The sequence below is a fragment of the Cyprinodon tularosa genome, unplaced genomic scaffold, assembly GCF_016077235.1.
Source record: "Cyprinodon tularosa strain WSP-4 unplaced genomic scaffold, ASM1607723v1 ctg433, whole genome shotgun sequence".
In the NCBI taxonomy this organism is placed as follows: Eukaryota; Metazoa; Chordata; class Actinopteri; order Cyprinodontiformes; family Cyprinodontidae; genus Cyprinodon; species Cyprinodon tularosa.
In genome coordinates this window covers 35,491-54,958 of record NW_024039156.1, presented here as the reverse complement: position 1 = coordinate 54,958, position 19,468 = coordinate 35,491, and the positions used below count along the sequence as shown (strand labels likewise).

At 39.3% G+C, this 19,468-nt stretch overlaps 1 protein-coding gene across 2 annotated transcripts in view; it reads right to left on the bottom strand.

Annotated features, from left to right (window-relative positions):
* Positions 1-4,103: 4,103 nt before the first annotated feature.
* LOC119792871 (arylsulfatase G-like) overlaps positions 4,104-19,468 on the bottom strand; it is a 30,058-nt gene continuing 14,693 nt past the window's right edge. The window contains exons 4-11 of one of the 2 annotated variants that reach the window (XM_038299707.1): positions 17,499-17,613; positions 17,086-17,232; positions 9,872-10,062; positions 9,716-9,796; positions 9,501-9,609; positions 7,159-7,279; positions 6,981-7,071; positions 4,104-5,005 (exon numbers count right to left, since the gene is read on the bottom strand). In XM_038299707.1, coding sequence (XP_038155635.1) covers positions 4,725-5,005; positions 6,981-7,071; positions 7,159-7,279; positions 9,501-9,609; positions 9,716-9,796; positions 9,872-10,062; positions 17,086-17,232; positions 17,499-17,613 — 1,136 coding nt within the window. In that variant the 3' untranslated portion in view covers positions 4,104-4,724. The remainder of the gene's footprint in view (positions 5,006-6,980; positions 7,072-7,158; positions 7,280-9,500; positions 9,610-9,715; positions 9,797-9,871; positions 10,063-17,085; positions 17,233-17,498; positions 17,614-19,468) is intronic. The other variant, XM_038299708.1, reaches the window with a different exon arrangement.

Sequence of the window (19,468 nt, the reverse complement as noted above, 5' to 3'; positions counted from 1 at the left end):
CTTGCCAACCAGTCACCACCAACCCATTTGTAACTGAAACTTTTCCCACTCAGTAAGGCATCTGCTGAGAAGCCGACTGTGGTAATTGGCTGCTCCACAGTCAGAAATGTGACATTAGAGACAACAGGGACTGTAATCAAATGTTTGCCAAGGGCCAAAAAAGGGTGACACCAAATCCTACCTGTGGATGGGATAAAGCTAAATACTGATCAGAGGTCACTAAAACTACTCTTGCTTTGGTATACAAGTTTGCTAAAATAACATGGTTCTCCTTAATTTTATATGGCCACCTACCTTATCTGACCAGTGATGATATATTTGGAAAACCTTTTGGGGAAAGTTTGGTCTGATTCAGAGATGGCATCCATCCCAATTTGGATGGTGCAGCTCTTCTTTCTAGGAATCTGACCAAATGTATTAGTCCTTCAAAAAAAACTGACAGCCCAGGATGCAGAGTCTTAGTTTAACACACCTCTCTGCAGCTTTGCCCTTCCATTACCCCATCCAGACAGTGTATTGGTTATGGCCAAAATAGAATAAATAAGAAAAAAAAAAAAACCTAAAGGGGGAAATCCCTACAATGTAATTAAATCCAAAATGCCTGCAATTGAGAGAAAAGTTAATCAAGTGTGGTGTATTTCACATAAGATCTCTCTTCAAATGTTTTTGTTTTTTGTCAATGACTTGATTCGTGATAATCAGATTGATTTATATTGTCTCACAGAAACTTGGCTGCAACAAGAGGATTATGTTAGCATATGTAGCATCTCCCCTGAAAGATGGTCAACACTTGACTGATGGTTTTCTTGTTTATTGGAATCTTAGCGTTGCCAACAACAATCCTTTACAGTGTGTAATTTTCAGCGACATCTAGCGGTCAGACTGCAGACCGCAGCAATATGAACATCTCCCCCCCACCGCTTCTCACAAAATGTCTTCCACGACGTCCGCATCACCTACCTTCTCAAGTGATGAGGTTTGTTTACATAGATAATTTTACAGATAGTATTTCATTAGTCTGTGTATGGTATACTGCCATCTATTGTTCAGTACCGTCTCAGTTCATCTCTCTCAACTTGCCGTAGTTACTTTCGAGCGTAATGGGCGATCTCGCAATCGCTAGTTTGTTGGCTCTGCGCTGCCGTAGCGCAAAGATGTCTGCCTCCATGACTGCGAGACCCGCTCCTATGTAATTATAAATAACGAATTCTAAGGCAACGCACATATTAAGGTTAAGAGGCTGAGCTCTTAGATGATGATAAATAACATAGTTATGTATAATATATTACATTTCTGACTGTATATCCCTGTAATTATTACACACTGTAGCTTTAAATCCACCACCATAACGGCTAGGCAGAGCACAGGAGAAAAAAAGGTATTATGTTACTAGCCAATACTACGTAATATTAGCACCTTATACATAAGCTATGGAGACTTAACACATACAGAAAAAAGTTCCTCACCCGCTGAAAATCACCTTAAAACACATTAACACACATTAAATATGTTTTATCACATAAGCACTAACATTGTGCCACTTCGGAGGGTGCAGGTCATTCAAATAAAGCTTATTATTTTTTTAACTATCTTTCTTTTACTACATGTCAATCTTAGTTGCTTCTTCTGTATTTCGGTCTCTTCTTCTCTGTATGTCGCGGTAGCCACTAACTAACACGTAGTTTCAAAATAAAGTCCCTCAAAACAAGAAAAATGTAAAGCATAATAAATTAAAAAAAATTCCCTTTTATCTCCTCTTTCTTTCATCTTTTCTACCCTTTTTCAGTTTTTCCTTTCCTGTTCTACTTAAATTGCAGTGTCCATATAATCTGTAATAGTCCCTTAATGAATTATAATAAAGCTATTTATATGCATAAATCAGGCGAAACACCATGCCGATAGCCGTACTGCTCCTCTCGTGACAGTAAAATCTGTTGGGCTCTTTTTGGCATCAAGACAATTATTCCTATTGCCACATTGCTAGACAGGACACTGTTAAAAAAAAAGAAAAAGAAAAAAAATGAAGGAATTAAGTAATAGGAGCCTGACTCCTATTATGAGCCTGGTTTAAATAAGAGCTGCATACTTTGTAGCATAATTCTAGGAAACAGAAAAGAAAAAAATGCTCTACATGCCTACAGGAAGCACTTTGAAGTTAGACCCTGTAATTTTGTGAAAGGTTGGAGTCAAAGTAAAAAACTATGCACACCCAGGAGAAGGAGGGCGTCTCTCCAGTGGCTGGAAGATTCTGCTGGGAGTCGCAGGGAAGTGGGCTGCCATTCGGCTGGTGTTTGACTGGGAAGGGCCATTTTGAATAGCTGCGACTGTATGCACTGCAGTCACATGCAAACCTTCTCTTGATTCTAAATTTAATCTTACTTTCTTACCTAAAATTCTTTGAGAGTTGTGCAACAAGTGAGTGAGCATTTACACCATTTCTGAAGAATTACAATCATGTTTTAAAGCTCATCAAAGCACTAATATAAAACTGGTGGCATTTGAACATTCTGTTAGAATAAAGAGAACAGCACATGGCTGGTTTCATCTTATTTATCTGACTGATTTCAGTTTCTCCATTTCAGTGATAAAACCTCTTTGAGGACGATTTATCCACAGCCGCGGAAAGATCAGTGCTAGGGCCAATTCTCTTCCATATAAATTTGCTCCCAATTAGAATTATTAGACAGCATAGGATTCATTTTCTGATAATCAGCTATATTTATTCCTAAATCCTGATTAAGCTAACTCATTACATAGACTACAGGCATGGCTGAAGACTTAAATAAAGTGGATGAATTTAGACTTTATGCTTTTTAATACAGACAATTCAGAACCTTTTTTTTCTAGTTTTAGTCCTGTGAAGACACTCTATTTTTAAGACTAGGCTTAAAACTTTACTTTTCACAAAGATTATAGTTTCGAATTGCTCAGGTTTTGCTGAGCTATCTCTAGAGTCCCGCTGCTATAGGCTTAGACTGCTAGAGGACCTAAGGACCACTTTACAACATTCTGCTTCCTCCTCTATCCGCCCATCTTCTCCCATTTAAACCATCAGGGTTGCAGGGGGGCTGGTGACTATCTGCAGCAGTTTATGGGCAAAAGGTGGGGGTGTACCCTGGGCAGGTCACCAGTCAATTGCAGGTCAACTAAGAGTCTAACAGTCATTTTGTGGACTATGGGAGGAAGCCGGAGAACCCAGAGAGAAACCACAAAGGCACTGGGAGAACATACAAACTCCATGCAAGAAGACTGTGGGACATGAATGGAACCCGGGACCTTCTTCCTCGAGGCAACCGTGCTATAAGCTGTGCCACTTTGCAGCCTCATTTTATCTCTATTCACCTATTCTGCAGTATTTGTTACTTCAACCCCTAACTTTGTCTCTCTGCTTTTCTCATTATAGTAGCTACATCTGATCTGTTCCTGCTTCATCAGTTGGGCTGCTGTCATCAACACCTTCGATTGTAGATGATAAAGTTGGCCTTTTAGTGTTCAGTTCTCTTTCTCCTAGACCTGTCTACGGGCTCTGCTTTTAGTGTGATTAACTCCATATGCTTTTTTCATCCTTTTAACATGAAAGCTGGCTCCATGCTAATCTGTTTAAATGTTTATTTCCTAGACAGAGGGCTATATAGACCTAGTTTACAGTTACCTTATCTAACAGAAAGTGTTTATGGATCTATGTCTTCTATGTTTCTCCTTGAACTCCGGGTCCACCTTGGCAGAAGGCCACTCACACAGAGATGTTCTGCTGGAGGTTTTTCCATGTTAAAGGGAGATTTTCCCTACTGTTACTGTTGCTGCATGCATGCTCGATGTGAGAGGGTCAGCAACAAGCAAAATATCTACTGTGACTACTTTCTCATCTGTAGGACCGTGTCCTGCAAGTCAGTGACTCGATGCAATCCGCTGGTTTTCCTCTGGTTGACAATGTTTTTACCAATCTGACTGTATGAGCAGATATAGTTGTCTCTGTAAAGTGCCTTTAGAGGAAATGTGCTTAAAATTGGCACAATATAAATGAATTGCATTGAAAACTACATTTAACTATTCATTAACCTTTTTTTTTTTTTTATTATTAAACAATTATTAGACATTACAAAACATATAATTGCACATTTTACAATTTAATGGTATATTTCACATCTATAGCAAATATTAAACAAAGAAATTAAAACTGTTACATCTATTTATTTTATGTAACAGTTACACATGTAGACAAAACAGTTGTTACCCCTAATTAGATAAAAGAAAGAAACACATCGGTAACTGAAAAAAACGTGACTCTTACAAAAATAAAGACAAATTTAAATTCTAAGAAAATTAACAAATGAAAGTCAATCATGGCTCTTCAACCACGCTTCAGCAGAATGGTTTTACAAAGTAAGTCCTGCAACAGGCCTGAAAAAAACCTCTCCACCTTGCATCAACTACACTTTGTTGACAGTTCAGTAAAAATGATTAAAGACTACCATGTCTGATGACATCTGAAATAGTAATCATCTGTCAAAGTACTCAATCTGAAAGAAAATTAGACAGCGACTATTTGATTAAACGAGCAAAGTTCATCCGTTTGCACATCCGCTGAATCTAAACATTAAACCGTTTAATCAACACTTTCAAAGCACCAGCTACTGTATATGTGCAGATAAGATAGCCATCCCCATTTAGGTTTGCGTACTTCATGGCATCGCTTTGCTATTTTTTCATGTTTCCTTCTAGCCTCAGCACAAAGTGGGACATCGACAGACAGCCTGTCTGTGATCACAGCATGGTGCTGCTAACTCATCTTGATCGTAGTCTGCGGTGGAAACTGAACTGTCGGTGGCAATATCCCATAAGAGTTCCTCTCTCTTGAGTGCAACCCTCTGTGCAATAGCTTTGTACTCAGGTGTATCAAACTGCAAGGGTGTTTCCTCTGTCTCATCATGCTCCAAGTCAAATATCAGAGGCGGGTCATGGAGCTGCTCCGGTCCGGTTCCACCGGTGCAAGCTTCTGCTCCCCCTGTTGGAAGAAAAGAAAACATTTTAATTTTCAAATCCTAGTATTATGTTATTCCAGCAATACCTTTAAATACTTGAATCACAGGCATGAAAGTTGTATAATTTTGAACTTTCCTGTTTTTATAACCTTTCCAATCTAAAACTACTGGACTGGAGTTTCAAAACCCCAAAGTTGGGGGGCAACATTTGTTGATTTTCATGAATTCACACATAAACAACATTCTATACAGAAAATGTTAAATATGCAATACCTCACCATGTATATATAGTCAGATATCCATTGGTGTGTTGTAGAGACAGATGGCTGTAGTGCAGTTAGCACTTAGCTCACAACAAAAAGAGCATGAACATGCAACCTGTGTTGATTCTTGACTTGAAATGTGTCTGTTAGTGTGTGTTTGGGATTGAAATTGGTTTCTTATATCCTGGTTCTGATCAGGTTTATTTTAGAAATAGACATTTCAAACCCGAAATGTTGCCCTCAGATAAAGAAAAACTCTTAAGGATGCTTAAAATAGCTGAGAATCAACAAGGCAATGCAATTGCTATGCACCGACTTTAAAACCCACTGGACTTGCTTGTAGGTATTATCCAATTATGTTCACTGTTAATTCACAATTTCTCCTTGAGTTTCCTAATTACTCTGCACTAATTTATAGTACATGAAACCTGCAAAACTTCCGCCAGTTTCATCTGCTATGGATCGCCTTGAAATTTTACACGGCAGGCGAATTTGCTCAGTGGGCGAAAAGCTGAGCAAATCATGGATTCTGCTTGTCTTTCGTTTCACCTCATCATGGTGGACATGAATTTAAAAAGTGACTGGCAATGTTTTTTACTTTTGAAAGCTGAACAAAGCTTTTGGCGTTTCTGTTTAACCAGATACCAAGAGATGGAACCAATATGGGGAATACCCCCGACTCCCCCAGAGGGTATGTCTGGATGACAGTAGCTTTTAGCTGTACTTCTGTCTATCTGTGACCCAGTTTGTGGCTCTGCTATGCCACATTAAGAATTACATTGACAGTACAGGGTTAGAGACACACAAGCAAAAATTTAAATGTGCCAGTTAGAAATTAAAAAAAGGAAAATCATAGAATACAGGACATTCAATGAGGGAGGATCGGATGGTGATGACAATAAAACTGTAACTGTAACCTGCACATCTTTCAGCTGCACACCGGTAAGCAGGTGTGCTCTATGCTGACATTTGTAAAGCCCTATTTTGTAGGCTAATGTTTGACTAGATCCTGGTTTTGCTGGATATAAAAGCTCATTAAAAAAAGAACAAATTGTAGTACTACTGGGTATTAACTTAGTCTAACCCAGTGGTTCCCAAAGATTTTCTGGGCCCCCCTTTGGATTACAATACAATTTCCACGCCCACCCCTCCCCCAATTGTGTGTGTATGGCCATGTTTTCATTACCTTGTGGGGATATTTTCAAGGAACATGCCATATTTTGGGGACTTATAGGTAATTGTGGGGACCAAGGATTGGTCCTGATGAGGAAAGGTTCTCCTCTTGGTGGGGAAAGGTAGATATAAGGTTTAGGACCAAGAACTGCCAAAATATACTACTGACATGGAGAAGATGAAATCAGTCCTCAAGATGACATCAGTCCTCAAATATAAATACATGAAACTTCTGCTCTGAAACAAAGGACAGCTCAGATGCACCAATAAAACAGCTTCATTATTGACATTCATACTGATAAAGACCATATTTCAGCTTTCTGTGGGGCTGTAAAAATAGAGGGAAATGTGCTAAATGTCCATGTGAGTACTGAAGCTAAATGGTGGCTATAAAATAAATCGTCTTAACCAGAAAGGCATGCATGTCTTGTTATTCTAAAACACAACTTAGTACAGAGCTGCAGCAGTTTAATGTCACAATGATGACATTATGTATACACTTTGCCATAGTGGCAAAACAAGCATCATGGCACACTTGACTCGATCTGAAATTGACAAGTACCTGTGATGTAGAAGGCTTTATGTTTTCCAACTCGAACTGTTTGCAAGTCTCCAAACTTTCCAGCAGCACCACTACTAGGGTGGAAGAGAAACTACAACACGAGAAGAAAGTACAGTCCCATTTCACAACACATTTAAATGTAGGGGGAAAAAAACAGTCATTAGGGTTTTGTTTGTACCTCATGACCAGAGTTTTCCTTGTGAAGGAAGATATTTGTTGCATCAATGCCATCATAATGCCTGTCTGAAGGGGGCACTACCCCTGCCATGGACAGAACAGTTGGAAAGATGTCCATACCACTGCATTATGGGAAAAGTGCAAGAAACATGTATTAAAGAATAAGAACAAAATTCAGTTTATTTATTCTTAAACACAGACAGAACCATACTTTAATGATCAGTTTAAGGACCATTTGTAGCAAACAAGAATATTTTGTTGGTCCTCAGTTCCTATTTTGATAAAATTAAGTTTTAAAATTAGTTTAGGTTAGGGTTAGGTGTGTGCTGATAATGGTTTGGTCTTGGTTATTGTTAGGTCATATAACACTTTGAAAATGATCAAAGGTTAGCAAAAGTCAATGGGAATCAACAAAGGGTTCTCATTTCGTGTTGCAGGTTGAGAATGCGTGTGTGTGTTTGATGTGCAGTCCTGTATTTCTTAAATTCAATTATCCAAGAATATTCTACTTTGTGAAGACCTAGTTAACTGGTCCTATCAGAAAAAAAAATCTTTTTGAGTTGGCGGTTAAGTTTAGTAATAAGGTGTGAATTGAGTTAAAGTTAGGTTAGAGCAGTGCTTCTCAAATAGTGGGGCGCACTCCCTTTACCTGGGGGGGGGGGTGCGTGTGACCCTGGGGAACAGGCTTTTTTTTTGGCTGTACTAGTATAAAGTGTTGCGCATCCACTACAGTGGCGCTCTCATTGTTACTTCTGTCACGTTTGCGACAGTGCAACATTTTACGACTTACAAGACAACAGGTTTGCCTTGGTTAGCAGTGTTGAGTCAACAGAAAGCTGCGACTGCATTCTGTCTATAGCCTCCGTTATTCAACATAACAACCCCCAACATGAAAACGTTTTTAACAGGGCTGATAAGAAAAGCTGAGAGAGACAAAGATAATAAGACAAAAGAAAGTCACCCGAAAGCTAAGACAAGGAAATACGACGAAGCGTATTTACCGCTTGGCTTCACTGTGACTACAGTTGGAGAAGAGGAAAGACTGGTGTGTTTGGCGAGGCTAAAAATGCTCACAGCGGACAGCATGAAGCCAAATAAATTAGCGCATCACTTAAATACGTTACATTCCCAACAACGCCGATAAGCCGCTAGAGTTTTTTCAGCGAAAATGTGCTCAATATCGCCAACAGTCAACAAGGATTTATTTATTTTTAATTTCAGGCAATGATGCTCTTAAAATCTTTTCTGTTGCAGACTTAAAACACGATTTGATAAAGTTTGTTAGTTTGACCATATTTCTTTTTTTTTCTTTTCTTTAATGTTAATAAGCATAAAATGTTATGAAGAGATGGATAGTCACTGAATAGTTTCTTCTTCTTGTGTTTCTTCTTGGGGGGGGGGGCGTAACAGAAAATAATTGAGAAGCACTGGGTTAGAGTAAGGGTCTGGCTAATGTCATACAAATGAATGCAAAATGAATGAAAGTCAATGCAAAGTCCCTGTAAGTATACCGGGATATAACATGTGTTTGTGTGGGGCACTGTATACTCAGAACATTTGCAACAACCTAGCCAAGCTTGGTGTATTATGGAGATGCTGGTTTTGTTTCTAGCAGGGCCTGATGCCTGCACACGATGTCATCAGTACCAATATTGGCCTGCCCTAAACTCCTTAGATTCAGAAGAAAGACAAGATACCTGAGGCAACAATGCGAATGACCTGAAAGCTGTGAGCTGTGCCTTCATTGCACTTTGACAGATGTGCAATGATGCACAGATGAATTGATATGACATGTTGCAAAGAGATGATTAGCCATAAGCTAATCACCTCCATGTTACATTACAGTAAGTGATAATTAATGTAAAAGGAGGCCCAACCAAACACTGACTGTCTACTTTATAGGACATATGAGATGTCTTATATTCCTCCAGGTATCAAGGGAAGTACTGGAAAGAGCCTGGAAGGTAAAGCCAACTGTAGTGCCTGTGATCATCGTAGCACTGGGGGCATTAACTCCCACTCTGGAGATGTGGCTCCAGCAGATACCTTGAGAACCATCAGACATCCGAGTCGAGAAATACGTAGTTCTAGGGACAGCTAAGATACTGCGAGGAATCCTTAATCTCCGAGATCTCTGGTAGAGGAGCGAGCTTGAGATGAAGAAGTAGTACGAGCAGTGGTTGAGAGAGTAGTTTTTTATACATTTGTTATGTAGCATTCTTTTAGATTTTGTAGGGCATGCCTGGTTATGGTGTGTTATCCTAAAGGTGAAAAATTAATGTGACTGTTGAAGACTTGGTGAGTTTTGTGAAAGTGTGCTTGCCTGAGTAGAACTGAGCTTGCCTGAGTAGAGCTGAGCTGCTGGTGTTTGCAGGGATCCTGCCTGGCCAATATACCACAGCGGGCACCCTGTGACCGCCCTCCCAGGTGGTCGTCTTAGCTGAACCCCCACCTAACATGCAAATAGAAGACCACATAAGGAGTCAAGCAATTACATATATATCAGCTCCAACTTTATGGATACAGCTGACCATTAATCTTTCTTTAAGTTTTATTACCTCTATTTGTCTGCCACTTTCCAATGAAAGGCCCGGCGCTTCCTGCAAACTGGCATTTTTGTTCCCATGGGCCATTGTCACCTGTAGCACAGACACAGGTATGTGTCTATCAACAAATGAATCACTTGAGGGTAGATATGAATCCAAATGTCTTACCAGTGAACCAGATTAAAGTATTTTCTTTATCCTTTTCAGCAGCAGCAGCCTTCAATGCCCCAACCAGACTGTCGAGTTCTTGCAGGCTGGCAGCATACACCAAGTCACCTGAAGAGTCAGGCACCGTGGGCGCGAGTGGGACATGCATGTGAGCTGATGCCAGTAGAAGAAGATATGGCTGTACTCGCTCTCTGGAAACAAATGACAATTAGTATGTAGGCAAGGTTACAGTTTTATTTTAGTACTATTTTTTATTTAACCTTTATTTTACAAGAAAGATCCAAATAAGGGTAAAAAGCTCTTTTACACACATACATACACACACACACAATAACAAAGCTTAAAACTGATGTTCATAAATGCTCTCCATTCGTTAATGTCCAGAATTTTTTTTTTAAATTAGACAATTCCAGCTTCCAAATATAAAAAAATTAAAAAGTGAACCAGTTGATTGTGCGATGCCTTTGGAATGACAAAGTGGAAATAGACGAAGTAGAAAAAGGGGTTAAGGAGAAAAACAGGGCAGCCAAAAAATCCTTTGTTATCCAAAGAATTTTTCGGCTGCCCTGTTTTTTCCTTAAAAAGAGCAAGTTAGAGGCAGAAATAAATCATTGTTTGAGCAATAGAAGGATGTTAAAATAAAATGAAAATAAATATGGTGGAGTAAAAACATGCTTTAAAAATGTTGTGGTGTAAATCAGTATGAAACAAAAATAAAATAATCTTTTAAAAATGTCGGCAGGAATAAATATGAAACAATAAAAAAGGTTGCAGTGGAAATAAAGAACAAAAAAACCCACTTGCAATAGATACACAAACACAAAGAAAATGTATAACGGAAAATAAGTGGGTTAAAAATAAATCAGTGTAAATGCAATAAGAAAAGTAAAAATAAAAGTGGAAGTTAAAAAAGATGTTTTAGATGAATAATTAATCAATTGTTGAAGTGATATTTTATTCTTGTTAGGAATCCAGTTTGAGTGGGTTGTGTTTTTGTTAGTTTTCCCTCAACCACCAGGTGGCGCCTGGTTCTCGTTGGCCTCCTCACACACCTGCGGATGGTTGCCTCATTACCGGAGGACTCTTAAGCTGCTGACTGCCACTACCTCGACGCCAGAGTGTTTGCCAGGTTTGGGTACTCTAGCCAAGCTGAGTTTTGCTGAGTCAAACTGAGTTTTTGTCACCTGAATTTAAACTTGTTGTTTTTTGTCTTTGCCTCTCAGAAGGTCATTCTGCAAACTGGTTCTTTTGGACTTTCTCTCCCTGGAAGGTTCGTTTGAGCTTCCAACTGAGCTGGGGATTCATCTTCACAAGAAACCGTTCAAGTACCCTTGGAAATCTAAGTGACAGTCAGCTCCGCCGTTCCTCAAGGAAACACTTCAACCTGGTTAAACCCTGTCCGCCCTCCAACCAGCAACTCAATTACTGGAACAACCCACACCGACTGGATTCGGAGAAAGACACCTTTTTTGGAAAAGTGAGTCCTGTTGACTTTATTCCCCTTGCAAATCGAAGCTCAAATTTCCCACTGAGCCTGAACTAACCACAATGGAACTTCCCCTTCATTTTTCAGTCCTGGTTCACCACTGTTCAGAGCCACATTGGTCCCATCTCTACCAGTTCTCAATAAACCTGTTAAACCTTCCCCTGGTCTCTCTGTTTGGTTTTCTGCATGTGGGTCAGATCTTTGAATAAAATCATGACAATTCTTATTATTTTTGTCACATTTAATGGCACACAAATTCATACTATTAGCTACATTTTCAAGCAATTTTATATTATTAAGTCCTTCATTTATTTCTATATGTAATTTTAGGATTGGCAGGATTGGTCCTCCATATGTGAGGGGGTTTGTTTCCTTCCAAAATGTTGCAAAGTTTTTTTCTTTTCTTTGATAGAATGCAGCCCTCCCAACTACTCAAACTGGAATCTAATGTAATCTTAGATGCTGTTGAGTGCTAAAAAGCAAAAACTTAAAACTACAGCACTCGTTCACATGACCTCCAGGTATAGCGTGGGGGCATGTTGCCTTTTAACTAACAGCTGTAAGCAGCAGGGTTCATTGACCTTTTCTTCCTAGACTTCAAACATGCACACACACACCAAGAGTATGTACTCCGTTCAACTACTGTGTAATGTGTTGGTAAATGTAGCTGTTTGATTATCAAATCTAAGAAAATATACTTAATAAAGAATAGACATCTCAGGTTACACTACTACTACTACAGGTTATTACTACCATAATGGATCATATTCAAACTTCAATCTTATTTGTTGTGAAAAGATTTCAAAAGGTTTTTTCAAAACTGATGACCTACATTAACAAATTTTGGTCAATTGCAATTGAAAATGTCTTTTCTCAAACCAGAGGTGCTAAGAGGTTTTTTTTTTCATAACCGAAGAACAAAGTCAAGTGCCAAATCCGAATCCTAATGCATTCTTTATCTAATCTTATTTCTTTGTAATATTCATTGACCTGTGACCCAATGTCACTGTTATGACAAGCAAATAACAGTGACATTGAGTGTATTCTATCTCTGCAGATGTCAGTCAGAGTCAGCAATGATTTCCCTGTTCAGAAGGCTTATGCTTCCATCCCCAGTCCGCTGTACAAGGAAGTAAAGAAGTATATCCAAGAGTCATTACTGAAGGGGTGTTTAGCAAAATGCCAGTCTCCATATGCTGCATCCATTATCTGTGTGAGAAAGAAGGATGGGTCTTTGCATTGACTGCCGAATACCCTTTGGGCTGAAATGCTTGACACACTTAGGGGTGAGTGTTGTATTTCTTATCTAGATGATGTCATCTGTTTCTCCAGATTGTTTTAAGAGCATGTTGATGTGATCCGATGAATCCTACAAGCCCTACAGCACCGCATGGTTAAGCCAAGGACTAGAAAACTGTTGCTTCACCTGTTGAGTCACAATAAATTTCCCCTGCCTAGTCACAAAGGGGAAACTGGATAACAACAAAGTCATCAAATACAACTGAACAGACACAAGATTATTCTGAAAGTGACTCGGTGGAGCAGGATAGAAAACTGCTGTATTGGCTTCGTATTCAATTCAAATCAGTTAAATTCAGATTACTTACTGTATATAGCGCAAATTCACAACACGTCATCTGAAGGCCTTTTACAGATACAATTCAACGGGATCATAAAGTCAAATTTATTCAAAGTTTTCTATTTAAGGAAAACCAGTTGATTGCATCAAATCATTGACTCCAAGGCAATCTCTGACACCAACCATGCTTGTAGCGATAGTAGAGAGGAAAAACACCCTTTTAACAGGAAGAAACCTCCAGCAGAACCAGGCTCAGCGTGAGCGGCCATCTGCTGAGGCCGACTGGGGTTCAAGGAGACAGAAGCAGAGATACAGATATAAGCAGAGATACTAAAGGTTCTTGTCAACCAGCTCCACAGGCGGCTCCGTTCAGGAAAGACAAAGCCAGTCACACGAGCTCCCAGCCGGCACCCACATCAGTGGACGAAAAGACCACATCTAGTTAGTCACAGTCAGAGAAACAGGACTACACTGAAAATTAGGCTGAGCTCAAACATCTATAAACAAAGGTGTTGATGGCAGCAGCACAGCTGATAATTCTCACACAGCCAAACAGGGGCAGGGAGAGCCCCTTCATCTGAGAAAAAGCAGAGTGAGCATAACGTTAGAGATTGAATTAACAACTTCTGCAGAGTGGGAGAATAGATTATCTGATTATCCCAAGAGAAACCCCATGAACTTATTTGGCACCACTTCAGCAATGAATTGCCTGTGAAACAGAAACCCATTTTGAACCAATGGGGATATCCTGTAGAGACAAAACTCCAATAAAACTTTCAACTGAGAGGGGAAGAATAAAATGAAAATGTAACAGAATATGAAGAAGCTCAGACTTATGAGGCAGTGGTGTTTCAGGCGGACAATACAGACAGGAAAGTAGAGGAACTCAACACCTGACCTGTACTGAGGAGATCTAAAAGAGACAGAGGCCCCGATCAGATGCTTACTTACAGTACACCTCACCTGGCCAACCAACTTATTATCAATGTGAACGCAGTAGAGACCCAACCCATGGTTTATCACTGCCAGTACCCACTGCCATACTTCTGTTCTTTCTAAACAGCACCCATTTTCCTGCCTACTCCTAATGGATGATAAAGTTACAAATAGCAAGTGTCGGGAGCCATTTTTTTTGTCGTCATCTACATAATTGTGCTTTTTTATATGCATTTTCTTTTTTTTTTTACTTAATGGTAATTTGAATGGTCCAACAACTTAAGAGATGTTGTTTAATCATTTTTTAAAACAGACGCGGCTGAGTTCCAGGTTGTTTTGTCAGGGGCCCTTTTCAGACGCAATCTGGAAGACAAACGAAGCAGACAGTGTCTTGCTTGCTGCTAACACTTACCTCTGTTTTACAGAGTAATCTTTTTTCTTTTTGCTATGGTACCAATCCTTGGACCTGTAACACATGCATGCTTGGTGTGAGGGATTGCTGTAGAGTCAACAATAAAATGAACGGGAAAATCTTCTGTTGCCACTACTCATCCGTGTCCTGGAAGTCAATGACTTGTTGCTATCTGTTGGTTTTCCGTAGATAGAAACTTATTTTCAATTTAAATGTATGATCTGAATAGTTTCTGGCAAGTGCCTTGAGATTGTATTCGATGTGGATTGGCATTAAATAAATAACTTTAAAAATATATAAACAAAATTTAATCATCCTTTTGCTAAAAGCTGGCCATCCGTCTGTTCAGCTATCATCCACCTTATTAAACCTACTATCAGCCTGTTCAGCCTGTAACTGGTTCAATCATGATCTGCCTTTTCCAACCTTCTATCATTCTGCTCACCTATTGTTTCACTATCACAAACCTCAAAATAAACATTTTAAGCCTAATACCTCTTCTGTCTAATTATCAGGTTCTCAGAAGCTTTTCATAACAGTACACCAAACTGAAAATATTATACATGTTTTATATGACACAGTTGGCACTTTAAATAAGTTAATCTGGATCATGTTAATTATTTTTAAATTGTGTATGCATACAAGACAGCTGTGTTAGTTGTACTCAATTTTTATCAACATATGAGAATCCTGCCCATGTCTTCTTTACATTTAAACTGTTTAAGAAACAATTAAGTGATGTCCAGCAAATTTGTTGTTTTCATTTCTCAAACTTTTTCAGAAAAAGTTAATATTATAAAGAGTTTTCTTTAGCAAAAGTCTATATGAGTCAGTGGTGGCCATGAAAAGTGCCACCAGTAAGAAAAGCGGTAGGAAAAGAAGCCTAAATGCTTCCTATCATAGTTCCTTCAGCATGGGTCCCTCACAATGTTCCCATCTGGCCCTATGGAGCTTTTAGTGATCCCACAATCTTTTGCACGACATGAAGTATGAGAAAAGCCCAGCATACAGAAATGAACAAAAATGCTTTATTGCTTCACAGGTACAGTGTGTTACTGTGACATTTGCAAAGGGATGCAACTTTGTTTTATTTTGACTAGCCTCATCCATGAGCTTTTCTACCATGTAATGACGTCAAGAAGGCTAAAAGCTGTCCACACTCAACACCGCAGTCCAAACTTCCTTTCATACCAAGAGCTCTTATTGTTGACCCCATGAAAGGTGAAGAAACAGGAGCTGGGGGTTACAATCTGCTGTATAAAATCGAGCCTTGAAATTTAATAATTCTGAAAAGATTTTCAATTTGAGCTTAAATCTAAGTTATATGGCCTAAAGTTAAACATCTGGCCTCAGCAATCTGGCTCAGAATATATTGCGCTGTTGTCCTGAAGTCAGAGGACCTAAATATTCACTCCATATTCATACATCTGCAGTCCGTTAACATCTGATATCTTTTTAGGGGAGGTGAATGTCGATATGGGTTGCAAGTTGGGACCGGTGGGGGGAGCGGGTGGAGGGACTGTTGTGTTGGGCTGTGGAACTGGTGACTGGAGGTTTTGGGGGGGCGGGGGATTGCAGTACTGATGTACTAGAGTGCCGATGTACAAGGGTTTAAATGTGGATTTTGGCCTGATGTGTTTGTGTAGGTATGTAAATGTTTGTTTACATGTATGTATGCAGATGTATAAATATACATATATATGTAAAAAAAATATTAGAAAAAAAGCAAGTTTAACAAGGTTACTTGACTTTAAGCTAATTTAAATTCAATTAGAGGGAGGGGCGGTATGAAAAATAAGTTTTACTTCCTCATACCCCTTTGCAGACAATATCTATTGATGAATGTCCCTTCTCTGTATGTATATACCAACAGGTTTAATTGGTGGAGGGTTTAGTTTTTTATTTATATTCAGTTGAATTTAATTAGTTTGAAATTTGTTGTTTGGTTTGGTGTTAACTGGTCTTTTTGTGTGAATTTTGTTGATTCATTTATTGTCTTAAATTGTTGTTTGTCAAAAACTGTCTGAAGTTCCTTTGGTCTCATGAAGAAACTTTCTTCACTCAAAGTATACATAAAACAGCCCTGGTCTCAGCAGATGCATGCTTTATGAATAAGAGAAACACATACAAGACATGCTATTGGATCATGTGAACTAACTGTATTTCCACAAAATGGTTGGTAAAAACATTTTCACACCAACAAATAGAAAAACATTTTACATTATACTGAGGTTAAATAATTTGATGAGAAATAATTTTTGCATAGGAGAATTGAAGTGAATATAACCCATTTTTCTTATTCTTATTATTTGAATGTAAAAAAGTTAATCTGGCTTGGCTGGGATTATACAAGATTTACAAAATTATATCCGGGATACAGTTAGAACATAAGCCTTGGTTTTCCCTAAAGGCTCATGCTCTGATTAATGTAATAAATCTAGGAAAAATACAGCTCCTTTGGGTTCTTACTTTACAGCTTGCAAGAAGAATTATGTTTCACCTTTGGAAAAGTACAACCTAAGTTCTCTTTCAAAGTTACAGAACCTACCTTGGCCCACTGTGGGAAAAAACATGATTGATGTGCTCTAATAAAAAACAAAGGGGAAATATGGCCTCCCTCGAGGATATATAAACTATAAAGCAAAACAATTTTAATCAGTTTTGTTTAGAGTTTATCTGTTTTGGTCAATAACAATGTCCCACACAAAAAGAGAAAATGGATGTGATCCATTATTCAAAATTTTGCCTAACTGAGATTAACAGCTTGATCTATGAGTTAACCGTTCACAGCTGTGTTGTACCTTGCACTGCGTATTATCCTGAGTGCAGCAGATTTGTACTTCTCTGTGAGCGCCCAAAGGTCAAGCGGCTGCTCCAAAATAGAGCCGTTTTCAACCAGAGGAAGGGCCACCTTGGAATAACAGCCACCATGCCCACTCCTTCTCTGTCTAGGACATGAAAACACAGCGAACTGTGAGGGTTTGCAAATTCAGCACTGTGACATGATAGGAAATTGAAGTTAACAGATTAAAGATGACGTGTCCCAAATCTCTATGGTTACAATGTTTTTTTTCTTCACAAAAACTAAACAAAACACAAAAACCTTTTAATATTAGTGTGCATTTAAACCAATACGCTGTAAAATGACTAATGCTTCTACTTAACATAAGAATGAAATACACATATTGACGCTAAGTAGAAAAAAGGACCATACCTGATTACTTGAGGTTCTGATGAAACACAAGGTAAACACGGGGGTCGATCGTATCCTGGTTTGTCAGTGCAGCCCATGTCATTACTGTAAGGAATACCTAAGTAGTAATCGAACCCTTTTCATAAAAAACAGGAAACATGCGGCACTTATTTAGTACATCAAACAATTTTGCAGTACAATGCTTTGTATGAAATTCTCACAATATTTTAGATTCTGGTCAAACATTTACGCATGATGTCTACTCCTTAAATAACACTTTTAATAACACCCTATACATACATACACACACCCACACACACACATATATATATACACTATATTGCCAAAAGTATTTGCTCACCCATCCAAATTATTGGAATCAGGTGTTCCAATCACTTCCATGGCCACAGGTGTATAAATTCAAGCACCTAGGCATGCAGACTGTTTTTACAAACATTTGTGAAAGAATGGGTCGCTCTCAGGAGCTCAGTGAATTCCAGCGTGGAACTGTGATAGGATGCCACCTGTGCAACAAATCCAGTCGTGAAATTTCCTCGCTCCTAAATATTCCACAGTCAACTGTCAGCTGTATTATAAGAAAATGGAAGTGTTTGGGAACGACAGCAACTCAGCCACGAAGTGGTAGGCCACGTAAACTGACGGAGCGGGGTCAGCGGATGCTGACGCGCATAGTGCGAAGAGGTCGCCAACTTTCTGCAGAGTCAATCACTACAGACCTCCAAACTTCATGTGGCCTTCAGATTAGCTCAAGAACAGTGCGCAGAGAGCTTCATGGAATGGGTTTCCATGGTCGAGCAGCTGCATCCAAGCCATACATCACCAAGTGCAATGCAAAGCGTCGGATGCGGTGGTGTAAAGCACGCCGCCACTGGACTCTAGAGCAGTGGAGACGCGTTCTCTGGAGTGACGAATCGCGCTTCTCCATCTGGCAATCTGATGGACGGGTCTGGGTTTGGCGGTTGCCAGGAGAACGGTACTTGTCTGACTGCATTGTGCCAAGTGTAAAGTTTGGTGGAGGGGGGATTATGGTGTGAGGTTGTTTTTCAGGAGCTGGGCTTGGCCCCTTAGTTCCAGTGAAAGGAACTCTGAATGCTTCAGCATACCAAGACATTTTGGACAATTCCATGCTCCCAACTTTGTGGGAACAGTTTGGAGCTGGCCCCTTCCTCTTCCAACATGACTGTGCACCAGTGCACAAAGCAAGGTCCATAAAGACATGGATGACAGAGTCTGGTGTGGATGAACTTGACTGGCCTGCACAGAGTCCTGACCTCAACCCGATAGAACACCTTTGGGATGAATTAGAGCGGAGACTGAGAGCCAGGCCTTCTCGTCCAACATCAGTGTGCGACCTCACAAATGCGCTTCTGGAAGAATGGTCAAAAATTCCCATAAACACACTCCTAAACCTTGTGGACAGCCTTCCCAGAAGAGTTGAAGCTGTTCTAGCTGCAAAGGGTGGACCGACGTCATATTGAACCCTATGGATTAGGAACGGGATGTCACTTAAGCTCATATGTGAGTCAAGGCAGGTGAGCAAATACTTTTGGCAATATAGTGTATATATATATATGACTATAAGACAATGCAAAGTGCTTTACATGATTAAAATACGGGAAGATAAAACGGAATCAAAGCAAGTAGGAAAAAAAATAAATTAATAAATAAATAAAAATAAAATAAAATAAAAAACGCAGAAACAAAAAAAGAATATTAAAAACAGTTCGATTAAAGAAAATATGTTTCAGTTGAACTGTTTAACTAGAACAGTGGAAGGCAATCCTAAACAAATGTGTTTTTAGTCTTGATTTAAAGGAACTCAGGTTTTCCGCACTTTTACAGTTTTCTGGAAGTTTGTTCCAGATAAGTGGAGCATAGGAACTAAATGCTGCTTCTCCATGTTTAGTTCTGGTTCTAGGTATGCAGAGCAGGCTGGAGCCAGAAGACCTGAGTGGTCTGGAGGGTTGATA